The sequence below is a fragment of the Halichoerus grypus genome, chromosome 11 (assembly GCF_964656455.1).
Source record: "Halichoerus grypus chromosome 11, mHalGry1.hap1.1, whole genome shotgun sequence".
Lineage (NCBI taxonomy): Eukaryota > Metazoa > Chordata > Mammalia > Carnivora > Phocidae > Halichoerus > Halichoerus grypus.
This window is the reverse complement of record NC_135722.1, coordinates 79,838,587-79,865,836: the sequence shown is the minus strand read 5'-3', so window position 1 is coordinate 79,865,836 and position 27,250 is coordinate 79,838,587. Positions and strand designations below refer to the sequence as shown.

The 27,250-nt window shown below is 34.1% G+C and overlaps 1 protein-coding gene and 1 pseudogene across 3 annotated transcripts in view; one reads left to right on the top strand and one right to left on the bottom strand.

Moving 5' to 3' along the window:
• The window catches only part of CNTN5 (contactin 5), a 1,336,681-nt gene that overhangs the window by 391,103 nt on the left and 918,328 nt on the right, over positions 1 to 27,250 (bottom strand). For all 3 annotated transcript variants that reach the window (XM_078058730.1, XM_078058731.1, XM_078058732.1), the window contains one exon: positions 5,863 to 6,066. In XM_078058730.1, the coding sequence (XP_077914856.1) occupies positions 5,863 to 6,066 (204 nt within the window). The remainder of the gene's footprint in view (positions 1 to 5,862; positions 6,067 to 27,250) is intronic.
• Positions 17,539 to 18,530, top strand: LOC118529175 (V-type proton ATPase subunit D-like; annotated as a pseudogene).

Genomic DNA, 27,250 nt, shown 5'->3' with positions numbered 1-27,250 from the left:
TTTGGTTTTAATGAAATGATATGTGACACTGGCCTCAAGGGGCACTCAGTGAAAACAAGCAGATCCTAGAATGCAAGTTACATTCAACATTTAAGGTAATATCTTCCCTTGTAACTATAAGAGGATGGTTACTGTATTTGCTTTGTCCTCCATTATATCCTTAGTACCTCACAAATTATCTAACACATAGTTGGTATGGGATACACATTTGTGAATGTGTGAGGATAACTTCACACAGGGTCAGCAGAGGGAAATCTGATCATGTCACTCATGCACTTCAGATCTAAAGCTTCGCCATCTTTGTTTTAGACCTCTCTTACGTACCAGTTCAAATCATCTTGGCCAGATTTTTTACTCCCTCAACTACCCGTGTAACCAGTCTGTGCAGGAGCAACAAGTTTCACACAGTTGCAACTTGAGGACAACAGTGCAAGTGCAGAGTTAACTGCTTGTGGTGCCACCCTCAGGGATTGGGAGATGGAAGGTCAATGATACACCCACCAAGGAGTCTGCTCTGAGTGCATTTCATAAGGCTCTGGTCCTGTGGAATCAAGCTCCAGTGGTCTGTAGAAGTGGTCATCTCCATAGTGCAACCCCCCTTTACACTGTTTCATGCCTCAAGTTCAACCCATCCTTCACTCCTGCTCTCTGGGATAAATTCCAATTAACTACCTACAAGCAAATTTTGTTTCAAGCTTTCCTTTAGGAAAACCCAAGCTAAGACAATACATTCTACAATAATACATTTTATAAAGTAAAATTTTACTTGTACTTGAAAGGAAATAATGTGCCTATGTATATAGCTTCTATTATTTTTAGAAAGGTCTATTTTTTTTTTCCCAAAGACACAGTGTTCTTGAAATGATTTTCATAGCTAACTGTATGGTCACAGCAGATTACACGTAGTTTTTATATTCAAACCCCTGCAGAGGTGTTTGCCAAGTTTGCAGAAATATCCATTACAATGCCTGTCTCTGGCATTGAGAGGTTTATAAAACCCAGCAGGAATTGCAGCTGACCATGCTACAACAAATGGATTCATCCACAATTGTATTCTATTTTTATTTTCAGACTAAGTGTTTAATATATGCCACCTACTTGGGAAAACATTCAGGAATATGTCTTTCTTATGAATATACTTTTCAATTATTTTCTTTTTGAGGAGAGATCAAATAGTGATATGAAACTTTTGAATTAAAAATGATTTCAGTCTAATCTGTGCCTCTCTTGGAGTAATATTAAAAGTTTCCTATTTTCCACACATTATGCTGGTATGAATTCTATAACCATTCAGTAAGCTCAGTAATTTTTAATAAAAACTGTTAACTTAGATTGCATATAAATGTAGTTTGAGAAGCTTGGAAGTTGGTGAGGGTTAACTATAGAATTGGTTCCCTTCTGAGGTAGGGGATAGCTAGGTGAAGTGTGACAATCAGTTCTGCTTTGATGTGAGGGTAAGGAACTGGCTTTCAGGCTGCAGACATCAAATGCCAGAAAAAGAAGGTTTTATATTGTGCATCATCACCATATTAAGTATTTTAATCTTCCATGAAAAGTTCATTTATATTATTAAGAGTTCTGTCCTTTGTTCTTTTTGCGTGTAGGTATAGGAAAGGGGTGGGATTCCAATATTTCACTGAAACAGTTGTTCCTCATGCATACTTTAATCCCTCTTTGCTCAGTCTTATGCCCCCCTCCACAGCTAACTGATTTCAAAGCTTTTCCAGGCTTCCACTAGGCACATGGCCCTTAGCCCCTTCTTTAGATCTTTTAAACTTTATTCTAAGTTTTAGTTTTCTCCGTTTAATCCTTTAATTCACATCCTCCTTTATTCTCCCAGAAATGTATCAGAATGTCTCATTTGTTAATGAAGTACTTTCTCTCCTCCAGCATTCTCATTAATGATATGGATTTCTTCTTGTAGGGTCTTAGAAAGGGAACAGGCAACAAATGCATGTACCAAGTCACCATTCTGAGCTGTATGCTAACATCTTGTTCAAATACTCATTTCCATTGGCTTTCTTGATACTACACTTCTGTTTTTCCCATTACTTCTCTGACTTCTTGTCACTACCTTTTGCAGGACTTTTATTCTTTACTCTTCCAAAGCAATTTGGATTATGCAAGACTTGGTCCTAAGCTCACATCTCTTCATATCATACTCTTTTCATGGACTTTCTTAACCATACTAATGGTTTCATTTACCATTTGCTTTGTGATGACTCATGTTTATATTTCAACACTATTATTAAAACTATTAATTGTATCTTAGGAGAATTTTAAGAAAAAAACTACATTCAATATTTAAAAAAAGGAAAACCGGGGTGCCTGGGTGGTTCAGTTGGTTAAGCGTCTGCCTTCGGCTCAGGTCATGATCCCAGGGTCCTGGGATTGAGCCCCATGTCCGACTCTCTGCTCAGTGGGGAGCCTGCTTCTCCCGCTCCCTCTGCCTGCCGCTTCCCCTGCTTGTGCTCTCTCTCTCTCTCTTTGTCAAATAAATAAATAAAATCTTTGAAAAAAAGAAAAATCACATTCAAAGTATATCAAAATCTTAATAATGTTACTAGCCTATTTCTTTGTTATATTCAAAGTTTCACTTATTAAGAACACATCTAGTACAGTGTACACATCTAGAAATAGCTTAAAAACCTGTAAAAATATGATATTGAATGATAATTATATAGTAATAACTTGTAAATTTGATTTTCAGCTTTTACTTAGTCCATGGGAAAGTTAAAACACTTATAAAAGTGTAACAGTAAAAGTAGCAGACAAAAGGACATAAATGTAGTGTAGAAAGGGTAAAGGAAAAAGTAGAGATAAAAATATCTATGTCATGTAATAGGAAGTCAAGAATCATTTTTCAAGAGTTAAGAGAACAGTAAAGATTTGAGTACATTATCAAAGTTAAAAAGGTAAGCAATGGAAAACTATTATATAAATATAAATTAGAGGAGGACAGAAGAGATACATATATCTATATATGTACAAGGGAGTCAATAATTATTATTTAAACTTGATTAAACAAGAAACATATTTTCTAGTATTATATGAGAACCTCATGAAAGAAAAAAGAATTTAAAAACTTACATTCATTTGATATAAATGTCTTGCTATAATAAAAAATAAACAGTAGACAAATAACCACCAAGGAAACAATAACCTTAGATAATTCACAGAAAGAAGAAATGTGAATTTTTGAAATCCTCTTATAAAATCTTAAATAAAACTGTCATTGAATAATATAATTTAAATTCAGAAAATGTTTTCCACCTGTTTCTTTTTAACTTAAATATTAACCTTAATATAACAGTTCATTTTATTTTTTATTGGCTTTATTAAACCTTTCATATAGTACTGCTCAAATAATGATTTTTTTAAATACAAATATTCATAAAAGAAAGAAGTAGTCAACAGTATCAACTGCATCAGTAAATTCAGTTAGTATAAAAAAATTACTAGTTTAATAGACATAGTACTGGTTATATATGAAACAGTGTAATGTGCTGTAAAGGTCAAAGGAAAGAGTTAAGAATGGAGGGATTGGTGCTAATAGGAGGAGGGACAGTATAGTAATTCTATTGAAGTAGATTTGGGGAGAAACAGTATGGATGGAGATGTAGTTAGATTTAATTTTGTTAGTAGGAAGATGAATTTAATAACATAGTTTTTGTGACTGGATGGGCAGTCCAGTTTAAGGAAAGCAGAGAAGATTTTTTTGGGAGATTAGCCATCCACAGAAACTTAGTAGGATTGAGAGACACTCCTGAAGGTCCATTTGAATTTGGCAGTCATGAATCAATGGTGGGTGTAATTCTCTAGCAGCTTTCAGATTCTCAAGGCAGTCACAGATTAAGGGCATAGTTGAATTAATTGGAAGTTTTTGCCAAACAATAGCAATAGAAGACAGAGGGGCAAGGGAATTTAAATGGCAATAAAATTATTTTAATTATTCTTGAAATGTTTGACTGTGGAAGATAAAAGATAAAGTTAAGCAACACATCTGGGCCTGGGTACTGAACTTTTAAAATACTAGTGAAACTGGTATCTGTTTTTGGATTCTGATTTATACATGTGCTACTTTCTCTCATGATGGTTAGTGTAATGTTTAGGTCAATTATGTGAAAATAAGACAGCCACTGTCAACCTCAGCCACTATCCAAGTGTACATTATTACATAAATGGATACTGTTAATGGAAATATTTATTGACTAGACAGCAAATTTTTACAATTTTCAGGCAAAGATGTTTTAAATTCTTAAGGAATTAATGAGACAATGCTCAAAAACATTATGGAAATTGTGGATAGAGAATCACCTTAATTCTAAGCTTTTAACTAAGTGAATTTTAAAAATGGTATCTATTTCCTTTTATCTTTTCACCCTATGGACATTTTCATATAATCTTGAAGTTGACACCATATATTCACAATCATAGCTTTAACTACAGGGAGGGGATACACAATGGTGAATTTTAAATATCTTTCTCTAGCCTAGCCCTCTTTTATATATATTAGACATATGTATCTAAATGTTTACTGCATATTTCCACATGGATTTCCCAAGAAAATTTCATCTCATAATATTAAAAACGGAATTCCTCACATTTACCAACTCCTCAATCTCTTCCTTTATCTGTGTTATCTCTTTTGAAGAGAATCATCACATATTCGATGAACTGTGCCAAAACTTCTTCCTACTTTAGAGCCTGATATTTAATTAATTATTAAATCTTAGTAATTTTACCTCTCTAATATCCTGCATATTTCCTGCTCTCCAATGCCATTACCCCTGCTTTCATTCTGTCCCTCATCACCTCTCAGCTGGTGATTTTCAATAGTCTGAATTGGTTTCCCAATTTCCATTCTTCTTTCCCAGCTATTCCTCCATTCTATTATCTAACTATGTGACCTTTGGCAGGTCCCTTCATGTCTCTAATATTGGCTTCTTCATCTCTAAACTGGATATTTTATGTGTACTCTCTACCAGATAGGATATATATTATATATGTGTGCATATATATATGTCAAATATACAAAATGAGAAACTGAGTAGTAAGCAAAAATCTTGTGATGAAACTCAGCATACACTGCAGCAGCCTATATTCTAAAACTAAGCATATAAAAAAAGTAATGTCAAAATAGATTATTTTTTAAGTTTGACAATCAATCAGGATTCTAAAGCTCACTTCTTAATAATGCCTTCATGGATTTTTTATTGCATGACAGAGCAAGCCACATATCATATATCAACTGGTAATATAGCACTTGACTTCTTTAATGCAATGCTTAACTGTAAATGTCTATAACTACAAATGAGGTGTTTAAATTTGAAGGTACTGTAGATAGATGGCAATACCTATAATTATAGAATCATAATTTCTGCCTGAATTGCACTTAAAGGTTAAAGTTCCAATTGCTTCTATTATTGGAAAAGTAATAATAACAATTATAACTATACCATGAAGTATTAAAAGCTGAACATTCAGTTTGAAGGTAGCTAAAATAAAAAAGTAATGAAAAGTGAACCTATAAAACGCTTGCAATTCATACACATATGTTATATAGAGCACTAAAGAACAAAAAGAAAAGAACTGGAGTCTTTATTACAATTCGTCTTTTCAGATGCTCCCTCTCTCTTTGGCATTAGTATAGTATTATGGTTAATACTTCTCATCCAAAGATCATCACTTTCCTATGCCAACATTTTTACTCTAAGGTATACATAATCTCAGACTAAAAGTGTAGAACTTTTAAATATGACAATTAAAAAATATTTGTATTAGGCTTACATGTTTAGAAATACATCTTTATTTTTCACAGTTGAGGTGGCTGACCATTTTAAACCCTGCCATGCAACTTACCATCATTACGTAGAGTGAGAGGTGTTGGAGGACTAAGTACTCGAGCATTTGTCACTGTGTTTTTCACCAGACAAATATAGCTGCCAACATCTGATGATTGGACTTTAGAAATATAAAGGTTGCCTGTCTCCTGGGAAATGAACCGCCGGCTGTCCTCCGCCACAAAGGAAGGGAACTCATTAAATACCCAGCTATAGATGATCTCTGAAAATACACAAAATTCAATTGTTGAAAGATACAGATTATTTTATTAACAGTCAAAGCTCAAACAACAAATTCTTTACTAAGAGATATCTTGCAAGACCATATATATTTCATTCAGATACCTATATAATTTAGTATTTTATGTTCAAAGGACTTTTATTCTTAATGATTATAAGAAGATCTGAAATGTTTCTTGAGGATGCTTAATATTTATCCATCCATCCATCCATCAATCCATCCATCCATCCATCCAATTCCAATGTGTGTTGAATGTGCGTTGGATGATTGGCACTATGATAGCACTGAAATTAAAAAGATGAGAGAGGCAGTTTCCCCTTCTCAAAGATCAATCTAATGAGAGACTTACCCAAACCTATCAATCAATATGGAATAAAGAAATGGAGATATGTACTCTATTGTAAAGAAGGCATGGACGAGGGGTACTTAAGCAATCATGTTGATCAGTGAAAACTACCTGAGATAAGAGACACCGAAGCTACATTAATTTACTCATTTATTCAACAAATAAACCAGGCATTGTTGTAAGTGGAAAACAAAAACAAAAAAGTCTGTGGTCGCATGGAGTTTTCATTATAGTGGGAAGAAACCAGGAATACACAAATATATATCAAGTGGTGATAAGTGCTATGAAGAAAATTAAAGCATGTTAAGAGAGAGAGTGATAGAGGTGAGAGGAACATGTGAATTTATGTTTTAAAAGTTCTCTCTGACTACTTGGTAGAGAAAAGACAGTGTGAGGACAAAGCAGGTATCAGAGGGAAAGCAAGAGGAATAATGCCCACTAACCTAAGAGGCTATTTTCAAAATAGCCATGAATGATAGAAATGATTTGTATTAGAATGGTAGTGGTAATGTTAGTATTGGTTCTGGTAAAAATGTGGTTGTGGAGTTGACAGGAATTGCTGAGGATTCATTATGAAATGTGAGAAAAAGAGTAGTCAAGGATTTAGGTTTGGGGCTTGATTCACTGAGCAACTAGAAAAATATATTTGGTTTTACTAAAATGGGGAGACTATAGAAAGAGCAGTTCTTTGGAGATGTGGGTGGAGTAAAACTAGGAGTTTAATTTTGGCAAATAAAATTTGACATAATATCTGGTATCCAGTTAGAGAAATTGATAAGGCAGTGATATATTTGAATAAGGAGGCCAAGATAAAGTTCATTCACACAAGTATTGGATGGTATGAATGGACAACCACAAACAGTTTTGTGTTATTGGACTTAAAATTTCAAGGAAGGGAGTGGTAAGAGAAGAGGTTGGAGAGATTAGAGGTAAATCCAAATTATTAAACAAAGATTAACATGGTCTGTTTATGTTATATTAAGGAGCTTGTGCTCAATCTTGTAGGTAATGTGGTACCGCTGGATGTTTTTCAAGAAAGGGTTGACATAGATACATACATTAGTAGGTTATTCTGGTGAGTCTGCAAAGGTTGGATTTAACTGCAGGAGAGAACAATAAGATAATATTGCATACTAAAGGTGAAGGCTGAAGAAATCTGAATCAGAGCCATGATCATAAAAATGAGAAGAAAGTTGTTGGTCCAAGAAATGTATCAGAGGTAAGGGAAAGAAAGAGACAAATAGTCCTAGTCCAGGAATACTCATGTCCTCCTTGAGTGACTGGGAAAAGAATGGTACAAGAGGTTTAATGGAAATACGCCGAGTCAAACTAGTTTAAGGAGAAAGATTATTGGTTCATTTTCAGGACATTTTGAGTTGGAAGTCTGTGAAGCAAATCTGGGTAAGGAGTTCTAGCAGTTGGCAAATATGTGTTTGAAGCCCAGGAAAGGAAATCTGAGGTGAAGGTTAAATTTGGGAGTTGTCAGTATATTGGTATAATCGAATCCAAGTAAGTAGGTGAGATAAATCAAGAGGAGTAGATATAGTGAGAAGATACTCTGGGAAGCACAAACATCTAAATAAAGGTAAGAAAGTGTTCACAGAGTAAAAGAGAAGAGACTGCTGGGAAGATTCAAAGGGAATAAAGATAACACAGTGTTACAGGTGCCAATGGCTTAACCATTTCCACATGATTAAATAAGGTCAAACAAGGAAAAAGGCCTACTAAATTAAAGGAAAATGTTACTTAAGATTGGCATTTGGGATATCACTGAATGGCAACTTCAATAGATGAGTGGGGACCAAAATCGGACTGCAATTGAGGAATTAGAGGCATTGTGTGTAAGTCTATAGCATTCAAATCTCAGTAAGTATTAGAGTTACCTCTGTTATGATTGAAAGAGCAGATTCTAAGGACCCTTTTCTCCTACCTACCATGAGCAGTTAAAAGTAAATTCATCGGTGTGGCCCTACATAGTTTCCAGTGGGGAGTCTGGCATTTAATCAGCCTTTCTGGATACTCAAGCAGTGACTTGAAGCTTATCCATCCATATTGAAGGTCAGTGTAACTAATTTTGAACTTTATATACTGATTAATTAACTTTGAATACCTTCCTAATCTATTACTATTTAATTTCTTTTTACTATTTAATTTTTTTTTATCTTAACTGAACCAACATAATATGTACAGTAAAGGTAAATCATTAATTTTCATGAATATGTGTTTAAGAAAGGTGGTGTCATAGACTAACTTCTGAGAAGGGTCAGAAACATCTTCATAGACATTATCTTAGGCAGGTATACTCCATACAATCAACTGATAAACATTAAAACGACATTTCTTCTGTTCCTAAATTCTCCTTCCCCCATGTGTCTTCTTCACTTGGTTCAATTCATTAGAACTTCCAGAAGCAATGTACCCAAGTCCTGACTTAGCTATTTACAGATGGTTTAAAGTAAGCAAATATTCAGCTAAGTCTCTGAGGTTCAGTTTTCTCACTCAAAAATGAGAAGAGTATTACCTGCTTCATAAGTTTTCAAATAAGATAATTTAACCGAAAACGTGACACACAATAAGTACTTACAAAATATAAAAATTAACACCCCCCCCCCAGAATTGTTAGGTTGGGAGTTTTTTCTATGTATTTCACTTAAATATAAGGAAAACAGCAATGGGGACCTAAAATAACACTGAAGGAATTATCGGTGTTTAAATATTAGTCTGTTTTCCAGAGAAAATTTTAATAATGTTTGAATGCAATTATAAGCAAGATTTAGCCAATATTTATTACCTCTAAGGCATAGAATATAGTTGTAATAGATGCTTGAGAATTCTGAAATGTTATATTGCATTAATGTATAATTATAGTACACATAACAATATCGAAACTTTCAAATATTTTAACAAATGTTTTAAAGCAAACTCTTTTTTATAGCTACAGTTACCCACTTGGTTGTCATTAGTCCACTTGATATTTTACTAAGAATTTATTAATGGTATCCATGTGGCTTTATTCACAGAAAACCCAGAATATAATTGAAATACTTCATTCTGTTCTCACACTTCTCAACTAGACTCTAAATTCAAGGACTTTTCACATTTAACAATATGAATTCTTCTAATTGTTATAATAAGAGTTTCATTTGTTGTTCACACATAACTCACCTATATTTTGATGTTTTTACAATTTATTTTAAATTGGATTTATTGGGGTTATCTCAATTTTTGGCTTATATTACTTGAAATTTAGGGAAAAAGAAAGCAGTGAACAATTAAAGACTATCATTCATTGATATACTATTTCTGGGGGCGCCCAGTGGCTCAGTCGTCAAGCCTCTGCCTTCGGCTCAGGTCATGGTCCCGGGGTCCTGGGATACAGCCCCGCATCAGGCTTCCTGCTCCGCGGGAAGCCTGCTTCTCCCTCTCCCACTCCCCCTGCTTGTGTTCCCTCTCTTGCTGTGTCTCTCTCTGTCAAATAAATAAATTAAAAAAAAAATACTATTTCTGTTATAATGCTTATTGAGTCAATGTTTTATAAAATATTTTTACAATAGGAAGAAAGTATATAAAATTAGCATGTTCTCAAATTTTACAGGTAGATGAGTATTTGGGGATTAAACATGCTTATTTAGATTTTATCATAAGTTTTCAATTTTGCATAACAAAGCATTTCATAATTCTAAGAAGGATAAAAAGTAGAAATGGTATACAATAGAAAAGCTGACAACCTGAATTTGGATTGAATTTTCTCACTGTGCCCAAAATGGAAATATTGAACTGGGTTAAAACTTTTAAGAGGCTGCTTACTTTCTTCTCTTATAGGAGAAAAAACCTTATATTTTTCATTATCTCTTTGCATTTATTTAATATCCTTCTGAAACTTTTCTTTAGTATCATAAAAAACAAGCATTAATTATATTTCTAGTAAAATCTCAGACCCTGAAGATTATAAAATTCAGGAAGCTAGTAAAACATAGTGGGCTTTGATGTCATAGTCTTTAGTTCCATATACCACTTTGTTTCATATAATTCTTCAGTGATTACTCCCTATTTTAGCAAACAATGACTACTTTTTGAGATATCCTGTGCATCCTAGCTTGGGATTACCTTTTATGTTAATTTTCACTAGTGCATTTTTGATACTATGTAGCAGTATACATTTGGCCAACAAGCTCATGACAGTTTGAGGATTTGGATTCTCATGGGAGATTTTTTTTTTATCTTTCTCCATGAGAGACATTCTAGTTCACTGAGGGCAAAGCCAATTACAGGCCTGATTTGGTGCATACGTTATTCTAACTTCCCCTCTCAGGCAGACCCAAAGATTTGTGTTTTATCCCAGTATGAACATTTATCCTCAAGCTCCTAGACTTAAGGGTCAATTTCCATAACACAAATAATCCACCTTGCTTCCAAGATTTCCTCAGGATTAACACTATTCCTCTATTTTAGTTAGGATTTCAGCCCTCTATTTTAGTTATTTGTTTTTTACACCTGGGGATTTCCATTTCTTTCTTGTGAGTTTAGCTATATATTGAAATTTTCTTTATTTTACTCATCATTCTTAAAATTTTGGTAGTAAGAAAGTTTCTAGCCGGGCTTTATTTGTCTATTGTCCTAATCGAAGGTCCAAGTTTCATGGCTTTATGCCTTGCAGACTTTCAACACAATTGCTGTAACTGATTAGGTGTCACAAAACAGACTATCCTGTCTTTACTCCCCTGACAAATAAGATGATTACTTAAATGATATATTTCCATATCTACAGAGTATGAAAACAGGAGTATGCATATGGGCAACAATGCTCATTTTTTGTAACTGTAGTGCCATTAATGAAAAAAGTGTGAGAAAGGGGAATGAAATTGCATACTGGACTCTGAAGTCCTTGAAAACAATTCAATGAGTAATCACATATGATTCATTTCAATATTCTTTAATATAACTACAAGTTATAAAATAACCATTCTTCTCCCTAATAATGTATGTACACATCAGAAGCTCCAGGTCAAAAGACTTGGAGAGAACACAATGGATATGGCATCTGAGTTTGTTCAGTGATCCAATTAAATAAAGCAACTCTCCTAGGGAGCCTATTTTCTTTATCTTTGTCAGCTATAAAAAGGAAAACCTAAAAATCAGAAGCTTCTGTATTTTTATGATATGTTCAGTCTTACAGTTTGTGGTAAAATTTTCCAAATAATGAGCTCTATTTACCAAAATCCCTGATCTTATCCTTTTGTAGTTACCCCTGTAATGTGAGGTTTAATGTTATATCTGTCAAAGAACTACAATTATAATTTATTCTTTATTGTAAGAATATAATTTTTCATTTGCTTTTTAAATTTTGTACTTATAGTTTGATATATTTCTGCATTAATTTTTACTGAATGATGCTTGGTAGAATATGTGTCATATGCATTTCAGTATTTACTAATTGCCTTGTAATTACATTTGTTTTCACAATTCCATCATCCACTATGACTCTTCTCCGTCCTTTTTTTTCTTGATGAATTAATTGATGTGAAGATACTTGAATAGGGGAACTTTGTAAGTTACTAGCATAAACAACATGACTTTAAAAATTGGCACCTCAATTATTTTGTTTATAAGAAGCTTGCAGCCTTTGGGGTTTTGGAATCATTGATATCATGAAGTAGAGAATTGTCCTATTATCCATTACTACAAAGCATAAAGGGATACAACCTGGAATTAGTAGGAAATATCTTTTTTACATTGCTGATTTATACCCTCATTATGATAGAAAGTGTTACTATTAGCCACATGAATTGCCCTTGGCAGGGCAGAGACTAAATCTACTTTTTTCACCATTATATTGTTAGAACCCTGCAGAAGGTGGCTGGCATGTAGTTGCTCGATAAATATTTGATGAATAAATGGTCAGGATAAAAATATCTATATATGTATTTTTATAAGTCTCTAAGTTTTAAGAACAAGAGTGGATTTTTTTTTTTTTTCACATATTAAACTTCATTGGAAACTTTCTAAGACTTTTTGTATAGACTTATTTGGCCTTGAGACTAGGAGTCAAAGATGGCATTTGAAGTAGGGCTAAATACAGACACTGAGAAATAATGTAGGCTGTTTTAACAGTCTAGAATGTATTGCCTGTGAACAGAAGACAAAGGGTCATGTTTACAAAGTTACTATGAAGTGTTTTTGTGATTTATTCCACCAGGTAAATTAGACAAAAGTTGAAGGGGCATTAAATTTTGACATGGCCCAACTTCTCTCTCAGGTTAAAGCCTCCATGATGGTCAGTCATTTCTCCTGTGCTTGGACATGTTCACTGACATTTTGTTGAGGAAGCTGACTCAGCAGCTCAAGTTATAAATGGATCATATATAAAAATTTTATTGGCTGCTAGATTTAGGATGAGGACTGAGATCAAGATAACTGGAAGTGTCAACAATTAAGTAGCGATAAATTATTATATGCAAAACACTACTTAGGATATTGCCAGGGACTGGGAAAGGAACTAACTTGAGACTTTACTATGAATCACACACTTCACTCTGTTTTCCAATCCCATCACCCCACTCACTGTTAGAAGGCAGAATCATGTGAATAAGACCATGGACTTTGCAATCACAAAGATCAGAATTTCAGAGATGCCTGTGTGATCTACTGACTATGCATCTTTGGGCGAGCTATTTAACTTTATTAAAATCTTAGTCTTCTCGTCTATAAAATGGACAAAATTATAGGTTAAATGAGATATTTTGAGTAAGGATAGTACTACAGAACTAGATGTAGTCAGTTATTATTATTGTTATAATCATCTTCATTATCACAATTCTGGGGCTCAAGCAGGTAAGGAAACAGTAGAAAATTACGGCTAATTACATGTGAGGAAAAATTCAAAGTTGTTTCAGTCACTCTAAGCCTATATTTTATCATTATATCATATTGCTTAAATTATTATATTCTTTTTTATTATTATATTCTAATCTTTCTGAACCTCAGTTTCAGTATCCATAAAATGGGATAGTAAGGTTTATATTATATATTGTGCTGAGCATTATGTAACCCACTTAAATGAGAGTGTTCAATATAACTACGCAGTAAGAATAGCTGTTAGGTCAGGATAAATGACCTAGTATAATGCAGGATATGATACAGTGCAGATTCACCTTGAACCTTGTACATTTGGATTTAATTTCTACAAGTGTCAAGAATTGCACCTATAAAACATAGCTAAAGGCAAAGATTCTGAGAATAACAATAGAATAAAGCTGTCTACCTGACACTTGGTTAGTGCCTAGGGAATCAAGGTATTTTTAAAGATGTTGTCAAGAATATGAGAGGACATTTGTCATGTTTAAAAAATGAAATTGCTTTAATACAAAGGTAGGCTGTATGATTACTTTAAATTTCAGTTATCTTAGTTGAACAAAACACAGTATTAACTCCCCTTTTTTCAAAAAAAGTTTTGAAACATGTATTTCCATTTGTTTATTATTTAGAGTCAGAAGCAGCAGAGTTCTGCTTCAAAATTATGTCACCAAGACAAAATAAAATTTTATATGCATATAACTCAAAACACCTTTAGCAAAATAAAAGATAAAGAAAAGAATATTTGTAATAGAAACAGTAGTAAACTGGCATTCTCTCATGATCCGCAACTCGAATGAATCTGAGTAAGTGAATTCCAAGTCATAGAGTTCAAGTGATTATACCACCTGGGTGACAGCAAGCTATTTTTACTTTCTCTGTGGACTGCTTCACACAGCAGAGGACTTTTTGTTTTTAAATCCCAAGAGCCCTGAGTCTAGATATAAAAGTCATTGCTAACTCTTTTCAAAAGGCAACCTACATTTCTTGCTTTGCTAAGGGGTTTTTAAATTATTTTTATTGAGTTTTAAACTCCATCAGGTCAGGGACCAGCATTTACTCACCAGTGTGCTAGTCAGTGGCACAAGTTCAATTTAGGCTTAGAACTTTGCATTAAAAAGCATTCACTCTAGACTTCCCACAATTCATTGTCAAAGCCCAGAGATCCCAGCTCTTAACAACAGAATATATGTACTCTAGAATTTTTCTAGGGAAGATCACCTTGATGTGCTTATCAAAAGTATGAAGAGTTTACCTTAAAGAAAAGACATGCATGGAGAATTGCTGGAAGACTGTGTGAGCCATCCATATGGTTATACCAGGCATAACCAAGGTAATTTAAATTTATTCTCATTAAATCAAAACATTAGACCACTTAATAATAATAACAACAACGATAGTGAAGGTCAGTTTTATAGAAATGGAATCTGAGAAGGAGATTCTTTGAATGTGATTTATTGATGAGGTGTTCCCAGGAGAAGGAATTAAGAAAGGCAGGAAACAGTAAGGGGGAAAAAAAATCAGCTAAGCAAGGATGTGGTTCCTGCCAGAGATTAGTTTAGGACTAATCCCACTTGTGACTCCGGAACACAAATTTAACTGCAGAATTGGTGAGTTTGGCAGTGGAAGGTAAAGAGATTCAGCCTTTTGTATCCTGTTCCCCTGCATCAGTTGGATATTGGCTGCTAGCTGTGGTAGGTGAAGTGTCATGAGGGCGGGGAGCACAATTCCTTAGACAAAGGGAAATTCTCTGGGGAAGGGGCAGCTGCTGGATAGGCACATTAACCAGGTAAAGGAGATCTGGGTGTGGCACCAATAGCATCCAGTAAACTTGTATAGCACTTAGTATGTACCAGACAGTGTGCTTTATGTATATTAATTTATGTAATCCTTACAAGAATAGGTATCTCAATTTTATGATGAGGAAACTAAGATACAGAAATCAAAACGACCAAGAATTCTTATTGAGCATAACTTTTTACTTGAAAAAAAAAAACCTAAGTAATAAGGGTTTCAAGTACTTATTAGGTTGAGTTATACATGATATGGGGTCTAATTTTGCCAATTAAAACCTTGATGCTTCATAGTAACTAATCAGAGCAGTGTCTAAATTCCATTCACCAGACAAAAGCAGGTTTCTGGATATTCTTATTAACTATTGAGTCACAACCTAATTAAACTGTCAAAAAGCCACATGAGTCTTAACTATGTAAAATGGTAAGGATGTGTCTTGCTGGCACAGAAACCTGCTATAAAATAGCAGCAGAGTGTGCCTAAAATGCAGATGTCCATGGGAGTAACAGAAATATTATGCATGATTACAAACATGGATACTTACTCCTTATCTCCTCTAACGTTAGGACTTAACAGAATTTTCCAAATATTTAACTGCCCAAAAGTTCCATACATTATAATTTTTATATTAACCAGTATTTTCTAGAATTAAAAAGAGTCCACAAGATGGCAGTGCTTGATGAGTAGAAAGCATTAATCTTGGGTAATATTCCAAAGGGAGAAAAATGGAAACCTTGATTAAAAAAAAAAAAAAAGTTTTCTAATTTTTCTGTGTTATTCAGTAAAATATTCTATCCAAAAGGTATTTGTCATTTGTATACAATTAAAATAATTAAATTTTAATTTAGTTCTGTGTATTGAAAGAAAAAGGAAACTAATAAGGTAAGTATTCAAAACACTCAATATTTTTTATTGATGGTGAATTTTTAAGATATCTTTACCTCTTTTAATTTAATGCTATGCAAGTTTTATGGTGCAAATTTGAAGACTTATTGCAGGATAAATATTAACAGAAACAAATATGAGTTTTATGATTTATCCCCCTTCTAGTAGGTAAATCACAGAGGACAAACCCTCTAGAGTTGTGATTTCCCTAAATTTTGCATGTTAAATGTGGAATTTTGGTTGTTTTTAAGTTACATTTATCACATAAGTGCAGTAGAGAATCTTCAGGTCAGATAAACTATTATAATAAGATTCTCTCCCACTCAACTTCTTACGCTCAATGTAATTTTTCATAAACACTCTTTGTGCTTTTACGGCTTAACTAATGCTCATTAATTCTTCATGCAAATCTTCAATGAAGGTAATTTATTTGTCACATTCTCGTGCACTGTATAGAAATAGTGGATATTGTCTATTTATCAAAAGGCACTGAAATGGTTTATTTTCTGCTCTGGAGGTTTGTCCCTATGGCTCACCTCTTTCAGAAAAAAAATCCTAATCATAAAATACATATTTATCTCTGTTGAGATATAATTACTGTAATAAATCTTCAAACTTCTATTTGTATGAATTCATGTAGCAGGAAACTTTTCGCTAGACATTTTTTAGTTGATTGTTTGAAAAAATAGAAATGTTGGTATGATTTATACTAATAATATAAATGGTACAAGAACTATTTGAAATGTATGCTCTTTCTAACTCTATAGGGATTTCTGCAAAAGTCAGGTGGTTTCTGAGTTTCATAATTATATTTACATATATTTACATTTATAATTATCTTAGCTTCCAAGTAGTCAATCTCTTCAAATTATCATCAAAATCTATTTATGAACTAGATGTTATGATAAAGTCCAGTTTGAATAATAGGGGTTTTTGAACAATTAAAGAACACATTTTAAAATAGGAATATGCCTTTTAAAAATTAACATCATTAAAATAATTAATTGTGATCATTATTGTGAGCCTAATATTCATGTTAGATACAAATATTAGATATTCATGCATGTATATACTTTGGACATAAAAGATTAGAATGGGAAAAATATATTGGTTATCCCTGACTTAATTACTTTTCCATATTTCCCCTTATCTGTTCTACTTATTTGCCCAGAAGTTTTCAGTTTTCTAAACTGGCTTTTCTTTGGTTAGTGCCCTATTGCCTTAAAGTTTAATAATCTTAATTCCTGGACACAGAAGGGATTTACTTCTTAAAAACCCAACTTGTTCAGACTTATTTGTTTAGTATGGATTACTTAGATATTTTCCACAAGTGTGGGCTTTATTATTGTTTTTTTCCTTCTAAACCTGTTTCTAGTTTGGTGATTAATTAATAATTCTAGTGATAGACTTAGTGATATTTTCCAAAATCATAAGACTAGTAGGAGCTATAATAGCTGAAATAAAAATACTATAATTTTGACAACCAGCTGACCCCATAGAGGAAGATCCTGTGGCTGGAGATTGTTGGCAGCCACAGTTGCCTGGTCGGGGAACCGAGCCAAACTATCACCATCAGAATGTAGGGTAAAGACCAAATTAAAATCTTTCCCTGATGCATGGCACAGACCATCATGAAGTCTCAGTTAAAAGGAGCACAGACAGGTCGAAACCTCCTGAAGAAAAAAAATCTGGTGCCTTAGCTCTTTGATTTCAACAGATCCTAAAGAAGATAATAGGGACTAAAATGTTGATGGGTGAAGTGATGAGAGAAGCTGCCTTTTCTCTTGCTGAGGCCAAGGTCACAGCAGGGGACTTCAACACCACAGTTATCCAAAATGTAAATAAAGCCCTAGTGAAGATTCTAGCTAAGAAAGATAATGTAGCAGGTGTTACTTTGCCAGTGTTTGAATATTACCATGAAGGAACTGACAGTTATAAACTGACTGGTTTAGCCAGAGGTGGGAAACAATTGGCTGAATTAAAGAGGAATTATGTCAAAGCAGTGGAATTACTGGTGGAACTAGCTTCCCTTCAGACTTCCTTTGTTACTTTGGATGAAGCTATTAAGATAACCAACAAGTGTGTAAATGACATTGAATATGCCATCATTCCCAGGATTGAACATAGTCTTGCTTATATCATCAGAGAGGTGGATGAGAGAGAGTGAGAAGAGTTCTATAGGTTAAAAAAAAAAAAAAAAATACAGGGCGCCTGGGTGGCTCAGTTGGTTAAGCGACTGCCTTCGGCTCAGGTCATGATCCTGGAGTCCCGGGATCGAGTCCCACATCGGGCTCCCTGCTCAGCAGGGAGTCTGCTTCTCCCTCTGACCCTCACCCCTCTCATGCTCTCTCTCTCATTCTCTCTCTCAAATAAATAAATAAAATCTTAAAAAAAAAAAATACAGAAGGAAAAGATTCTCGAGGAAAATTTGGAGAAAGACTCGGAGCAATGGAGGGCAGCTGGAGAGGTGATGGATCCTGTTAATCTTTTGTCTGAAGAGAAGGATGAGGATCTTCTGTTTGAATAATTTTTCCTGTTCTGGTTTTTTCACAAGCCCTAACATGGCACCATTTTATTCACAATGTGTAGGTTTGGTACGTGTAGCTATTTATTTTTTGGCCTAAGAATTTCATTGATGGTAAAATTTCCCTGGGTGTTGGTCATGGGAATACCTTTGCAAAATCATAATTCAGCAACCATTTATCAACATGAGATTTGTAGACACTTCCCAGGAACTTGCAGAATTTATTCTGCAGAAGTGATACCCTACTCCATTTTCATGTTACAAGTGATCTGCTTACCAAGCATATTAAGAAATTCTTCTTAAGAAACAGCAGTGGCCTCAGGCCAACTGTCCCTGTAGCACCCTTTGTTCCTACCTGCTCAAACACCTTGGCACTGTCATCTAAGATCGCTGCACCATCCTTGTGTTGCTGTGGTACTTCTCTTAAACTTTATGAAGCCTTCACTATTTTTTCTTGCATGAGAGGTCTTTGTTTTGTCTATCATGGGAGTTCTGCCAATTTTAATGTGACTATGGTATAAACAGTAAAATGACTTAAAGATGAAAAAAAACCCTGTAATTTCCTTGCAACCCAAGACAGTTAAAAAATACAGTTTTAGAAATAGAAAACTATATGTCTATAGGGATTACTGCAAATTCCAAGAATACAAACCAATTGTTTGGTGGAAACTGCTGATTTAGGAAGTTACTGTTAAAGGTAAAAATAAGAATCTGATTTATAAGGATCACCTGAAGAAACTTGTGGCTGCACACAAATTGCTTAAATGGAACTCAAGAAATATCTTCAATAAAATACTAGCAAACCAAATCCAACAATACATTAAAAAAATAATTCACCATGATCAACTGGGACTTATTCCTGGGTTGCAAGGGTGGTTCAATATTCACAAATCCAGCAATGTGATACACCACATTAATCAAGAAAGGACAAGAACCATATGATCCTCTCAATAGATGCAGAAAAAGCATTTGATAAAGTACAACATCCATCCATGATAAAAATCTTCAACAAAGTAGGTTTGGAGGGAACGTTTCTCAACACAATGAAGGCCATTTATGAAAAACCCACAGCTAATATCATGCTCAATGGGGAAAAACTGAGAGCCGTGGTCGGGAACAAGACAGGAATGTCTACTCTCACCACTGTTACTTAGCATAGTACTGGAAGTCCTAGCCACACCATTCAGACAACGAAAAGATATAAAAGGCATACAAATCAGCAAGGAAGAAGTCAGACGTTCACTATTTGACATGATACTTTATGTAGAAAACCCCAAAGACTCCACCAAAAAACTGCTAGAACTAATACAAATTCAGTAAAGTCACAGGATATAAACTCAATGTACAGAAATCTGTTGCGTTTCTGTACACCAATCATGAAGCAGCAAAAAGAGAAATCAAAGAATCACTTCCAGGAACAATTGCACCAAAAGCCATAAGATACTTAGGAATAAACCTAACCAAAGAGGTAAAAGATCTGTACTATGAAAACTATAAAACACTGATTTAAAAAAATTGAAGAGGACACAAAGAAATGGAAGGTCATGATTGGAAGAACAAATATTGTTAAAATGTGTATGCATCCAAAGAAGTCTACACATTTAAAGCAATCCCTATCAAAATACCAACAGCATTTTTCACACAGGTAGAACAATTCTAAAATTTGTATGGAACCACAAAAGATCCTGAATAGCCAAAGCAATTTTGACAAAGAAAAGCGAAGCTGGAGGCATCACAATTCCAGACTTCAAGATATATTACAAAGCTGTGGTGATCAAAACATTATGGCACTGGCACAAAAATAGACACATAGATCAATAGAACAGAATAGAAAACAGAGAAATGGACCAACAACTCTATGGTAAATTAATTTTTGACAAAGCAGGAAAGAATATGCAATGGGAAAAAGACAGTCTCTTCAACAAATGGTGCTGGGAAAACTGGAAAGAAACATGCAGAAGGATGAAGCTGGACCACTTTCTTACACCATACACAAAAATAAATTCTAAATGAATTAAAGACCTAAATGTGATACAGGAAATCATTAAAATTCTAGAGAAGACCACAGGCAGTAATTTCTCTGGCATTGGCTATAGCAACATTTTTCTAGATAGCTCTCCAGAGGCAAGGGAAACAACAGCAAGAATTTCATCAAGATAAAAAGCTTCTGGGCGCCTGGGTGGCTCAGTTGGTTAGGCGACTGCCTTCGGCTCGGGTCATGGTCCTGGAGTCCCGGGATCGAGTCCCACATCGGGCTCCCTGCTCGGCGGGGAGTCTGCTTCTCCCTCTGACCCTCCTCCCTCTCCTGCTCTCTGTCTCTCGTTCTCTCTCTCTCAAATAAATAAATAAAATCTTTAAAAAAAAAAAAAAAAAGATAAAAAGCTTCTGCACAGTGAAGGAAACAATCAACAAACCTAAAAGACATGCTGTGGAATGGGAGAAGATATTTGCAAATGACATATCTGATAAAAGGTTAGTACCCAAAATATATAAAGAACTTAAAAAATTCAACACCCAAAAAAACCCCAAATAATCCAACTAAAAAATGGGCAGAAGACATGAATAGACGTTTTTCCAAGGACATACAGCTGGCTAAAAGACACAGGAAAAGATGGTCAACATCACTCATCATCAGGGAAAAGCAAAGAAAAACTACGATGAGATATCACCTCACACCTGTCAGAATGGCTAGAATCAAAAACACAAGAAACAACAGGTGCTGGTGCGGATGTGGAGAAAGGGGAACTGTCTTGCACTCTTGGTGGGAATGCAAACTGGTGCAGCCAGTGTGAAAAACAATGTTGAGGTTTCTCAAGAAGTTAAAAATAGAACTACCGGGGCGCCTGCGTGGCTCAGTCATTAAGCGTCTGCCTTTGTCTAGGGTCACGGTCCCAGGGTCCTGGGATCCAGCCCCACATCAGGCTCTCTGCTCAGCAGGAAGCCTGCTTCTCCCTCTCCCACTCCCCCTGTTTGTGTTCTCTCTCTCGCTGTGTCTCTCTCTGTCAAATAAATAAAATCTTTAAAAAAATAAAATAAAATAAATAAAAGTAGAACTACCCTATGATCCAACAATTGCACTACTATGTATTTGCCCAAAGAACAGGAAACCACTAATTCAAAGGAATACATGAACTGCAATGTTTATAGCAGAATTACCTACAATAGCCAGATTATGGAAACAGCCCATGTGGCATCCATTGACTGATGAATGGATAAAGTAAAAGTGATGTATATATATATGTATACACACACACACACACACACACACACACGCACACACACAATGGAATATAACTCAGCCATTAAAAAGAATGAAATCTTGTCATTTGCAGTAACATGGATGGAGCTAGAGGGTATAATGCTAAGTGAAATAAGTCAGTCAGAGAAAAACAAATATCATCTGATTTCATTCATATGTGGAATTTAAGAAACAAAACAAATGAGCAAGGGGAAAACAGAAACAAATCAAGAAACAGACTTTAAACTACAGAGAACAAAGTGATGGTTATGGGGGGATGGGTAAAATAGGTGATGGGAATTAAGGAGTGCACTTGCTCTGATGAGCACTGGGTGTTGTATGGAAGTGTTGAATTGCTATATTGTACACCTGAAACTAATATTACACTGTATGTTAACTGGAATTTAAATAAAAAACTTAAAAAAAGAAATACCAGGATACATCATAGTAGAAAATGGGCAGAGAAGGAACATAATTTTTTTTTTTAATTCTAGTACTCATTCCTTATTTTTAGTGGAAGGAAAAGCTTAAAATGTCAGTGGTACTAACACTGATCATAGTAGAATGAAATGAGACGTGTTAGTAAGTATCCAGCTTCCTATTTCAACTAGGACCTCTGTGCAAGAACTAAGCCACATGAGACTCAATTCAGTGAGCACATGAAAGGTAATGTGGCACCACAGAAAAGTCATGGACTTCATACCAATGCAAAAATGTGTTTGAATGTTTTCACCACCACCTAAGCAGCTGTGTGGTCTTCACTAATTACCTGACTTCTTCAGTTCTGTTCATTTGCTATAAAATAATTATAATACCTAGCTTAGAAAATTTGGGGAGAAATTTCATAAAAAGTGCTAACATAATTTTAGGAATATAGGAAGTGTTCATAAGTGGTTATTTTTACATAAAATGCTAGTATGTATATATATATATTATATATATATATATATTTGTGTGTGTATAACTTTATGTTCACCCTCTTTGCAGAATCAATCTAGCAGTCACTCTAAAAATCTTATAAAACATTAATCTTACTTAAAAATATATTTATGCAAAAATGGGGTTTGACTTTGCATGCCAGTGATATACCCATATACTATTCTTGTTCCAATTTATCATGCAACATATAGATTATGTAGAATTAAAATATCTGTGCATTTTATACTCTATGTTGTTCTGTAATATTCCCATCTCACATCAAACTGGAGTTTAAGAGTAGTTTTACTCTATTTATGTCATATGCCTACTAATAGATTTTAAGTTTCTCTCTCGTATGAGACTTTTTCATGAGATTTCAAATCTATTAGTCTGTTCCACTCTTATACCTCAACCCATCTGTTTCTTAACCATCCAATATTATCTCCAACTCTTCACAATAATCAAAGCTTCATCTTAGGGTGATTCTTAAATCGATATGTCTCATGTTATTTTCCTGGACTAGAATTTATTCTCAACTTCCTTCTGCCCAGTTATATCCTAGACACAGCCAAGTGCCGGTGTCATTTTCTTGAAGAAGACTTCAGGAGTCATTTTAATTTACAATTAACTCTCCTTTTCTGAAATTCTATAGACATATCATTATGTGTCCTAATTTACTTCGAACAGTGAAATTTGCATCATTTTCCCCAACAAGATTATTAAGTGTTCCCCCTTTCACTTGCAGATATGTTCCAATTTGATTATTAAATAAATTATATGGTCTCCCTACTCTTTAATTATCATCCACAAAACACATTCCTCTTGTACCAGTACTATTTCTCTCATTGTTTTCTGTTCTATGTGTATATATCATCTTCCCTGCCAGATTATATATTCATCTAGAGTGGGGCTGTGTCATATGCTTACTGTGCAAATAATGGTATCTATTTAAGAAGTTAAATTATTTAAATTAATTTATATTTAGAAACTTTAAGACATATGTCATATTTCTATTAAATATTGTTGGGGATATCTTTTTTTTTTTTTAATGATTTTATTTATTTATTTGACAGAGAGAGACACAGCGAGAGAGGGAACACAAGCAAGGGGGAGTGGGAGAGGGAGAAGTGGGCTTCCCGCCGAGCAGGGAGCCTGATGCGGGGCTCGATCCCAGGACCCTGGGATCATGACCTGAGCCGAAGGCAGACGCTTAACCGACTGAGCCACCCAGGCGCCCCTTGTTGGGGATATCTTGAATTGCCCCAAAGTGTTATCACATATCATTGGTCTAGTCATCTAAAATAGTTTCCAACTCACTACAGTGCCCAGCAATCAGTTTAGAAATCTCTTTCTGATGATGAATGCGGTGTTTTGTTAGTTCATCATTAGTGATATCAGATGTTTTCTTATATTATTTCTTTAACCTTTGGGAATAGAGTTTTATAAATTCTATAAGGCCCTACATGAGTTTGCCCCTGCTATCTCTTTAACCTTAGCACCATTTTTCCTTTCTTCAATCCATCTTAGCCACACTGGCCTTCATGTCAATTTTCAACTTAAGACATGAGCATTATTTTTTACTTTAGTTTGAAACATTCTTCTCCCAGATACTTGTGTGCTCACTACTTCTTTCACTTCTCTGCCTAAATGACTCCCTTTGGGCAGTTATCCCTGACTAGCTTACCTAAACAAGCTCTATCAAATAATTTATCTCTTTCTTTGTGTGTGTGGGTGTGTGTCTCTCTCTGTCTTTCCATCTCCATCTCTGTATCTTATTGGTTGTCTCTGCACTACAGTGTGAGTTTTCTTAAGGCAGGAACCTTACCTACTTTGTTCACCACCATATCCTTCAGTATTGTGAAAAGTGACTGGCACACAATTAACTAATTGTTGAGTGAATAGAGAATGAATGCAATAGTGAAAATGTTTCCTACTATGTGTCATAACATAAATCTTTTGGAAATTAAGATATTGGGTATAATTTTGACCTTTCTGAAGTAATAAATAAAATAATTCAAGTGATTTATGAGGAAGTTTTTTCAGAAGGCTTGGGAATATATGCATTTTATTATAGATAGATAGATGATAGATAGATAGATGATAGAAGATAGATAATGTGATAAGAACACGAAACGAGCAAAAATCAATATTCTGGTCAGTTGGCTGGATTCTATAGGGCCAATTCGTTTGGTATAAAGTAAATAGAATTTATAGAAGTAACAATATAAATATTAGTTGTTTTCACAAATGTTGGAAGTGTGAAAGGAAATGAAAGAAACAATTTAAATGATGAATTAGGAGAAGCTATAAGCACAGTTCTATTTCTTTTGTTTATTTTACTGGAGACTATTGATTCAAAGTTTGTGGTGAACGCTTGCTAATGAAAACCATGTCATCCTTTTTTTTTTTTTTTTTTTTTTAGTTCTTTTGCTGTCAGACCACCATTTTGGGATTTTGCCTCTTTATACAGTTTTTGCCTTATTACTTTTAACTTAGCCTGACCTTTCATTTTAATTACAAAGAAATGCTGTCAAAATGAATGCTTAATCTACCTGGGGAAAAGAGCACATACTTTCCAGTGGTGGATCTTTACTATAGAATGGCAACAATACATTGATTTTATTACCTCTCTAATGAAGTCCTCAGATAAGATTAACACAATTTTAAAACACAGCATGATAGCTGTGCTTTATGCATGGGCAAGCACTCTCCTACACCAATATTTCCACCAGTGATTGCATCAGGAGAAAAAATGAAAATGTGTATGTGGAAGGTGACCAAGGAGATCTTAATAGTGCTGGCATTGTTGTGATACTATGCCTAAATAAATACCTTATGATTAGGTAGTGTAGCAGTATCTTTATGAGAACACTAGGGTGCTGGCCTATATGAGGCCATTCCAATTTTAATAACTTTGAAATACCATACTCTTCTTTGTTCATCTCCTATAACTTTCCTTTCCAATTTTTCTTTTATCAAATAGTAGTTTATTAATTTATTCAGTGTCTTTATTTCTGAGAGTACTCTCCAGTAATACTAATAATTTGAGGATCTAAAAACTAAACTGTACAAATTGTATAAACTTACTGCTTATATAGAATATTATTTTAATGCAGTAAGCTTCCTATGATCTAGATCAAGGTTTCTGAATTTCAACACTACTGACATTTATGGCCAGATAATTGTGGAAGACAGTATTGTACATTGTAGGATGTTTACCAGCATCCCTGGCCTCTACCCTCTACCTACTACATGCCAATAGCATTTTGTAACCCTTTCCTGCCCCTATACCAGTTATAACAATCAAAAATATCTTTAGATATAATAAAAAACCCTCTGGGAGTGAAAATCCTTCCTGTTTGAGAACTGATCTAGATTAATTTAGAAGTGATATATCCTGGTTAACCAACTTTGAGTTATTTGGTACTTACTGTATTTCTTTCTATTTCATTTCATAAATAATTAGATAGATAGATAGATAGTAGATAGATAGTAGATAGATAGATGATAGATATAGATAGATGATAGATAATAGATAGGTGATAGATAAATAGATTATAGATAGGTGAAAACTAGCTGCTTTAATTTCAGTTTTTATTTTATTTTTAAAGACAGAGTACTATACCCCCTTCATGATTTTAGTTCTACAACATACATATGTAGACTAGGTATTCAGTAAGTTTTGCTGGATTGAATTAGAATTAGGGCCCATTCATATTCATAGCACAGAACTATAAGCAACATTATTTACTTTTGATTTAATGAATCAAATACATCTGAATATTTTGATAATGTTTCAGGCCATTTTCCAAATCAACCGTCAAAATAAAAAATATGTCAAATACTGGGTTGAATATATATCAACACAAAGGCACAACATGGACACCATCAGATTGTCATTTTTCTCTTCATATAAAAGTGTATAAGGGTGTAGAAGAAATTTCAGTTACATAAGTTTTACAGTTGTTTGATTTTGCATAATTATTTTACCTTGGAAACATACAGACCTGTAAGTTATGTGTGAAATCTAAAACAATCCATTTAATTTACTTCTTTCACTCAATCATTTAAAGTCCCCCCGATTTTTAAATAATGAAATATGTATTTCCTAAGTTTATTTAATTGTATTAAAAATTAAGTCCATATAAGTTAATTCAAAATAATGAGAACGAAATGCAAATTTATTGTAGACACAGGAGGAGGAAACAATTTTAATAAATGTTAAAGTACATGAGATCTGAGCTAAATAGAGGATAAACAAATTGGTTTCTTATATTATGAAGAAATTGGTTTCTTAAATTAGAGACATTTCTAGATTATTAAATCATTGTTTTAAGTCATTTTATTAGCATGACTTACAAGATTCTATATTTTTTACAGATTTTGAGACCATAGAAGTTATTGTAGAAACACTGCATGGTTGATAAATCAGTTCATAAGAGATTGTCTACTCTGGGAACAGCTACACAAACGTTAGTGTTTACCAAAAGTAATAAACCCTAAGAACTCATAATCTAGAATGAATCAAATCATGTATATATTAATTCAGATACAAGGCAAATAATTTTTTTCAGTTGGAATTCTAGTTTTTAATTTTTTAAACCTTGCC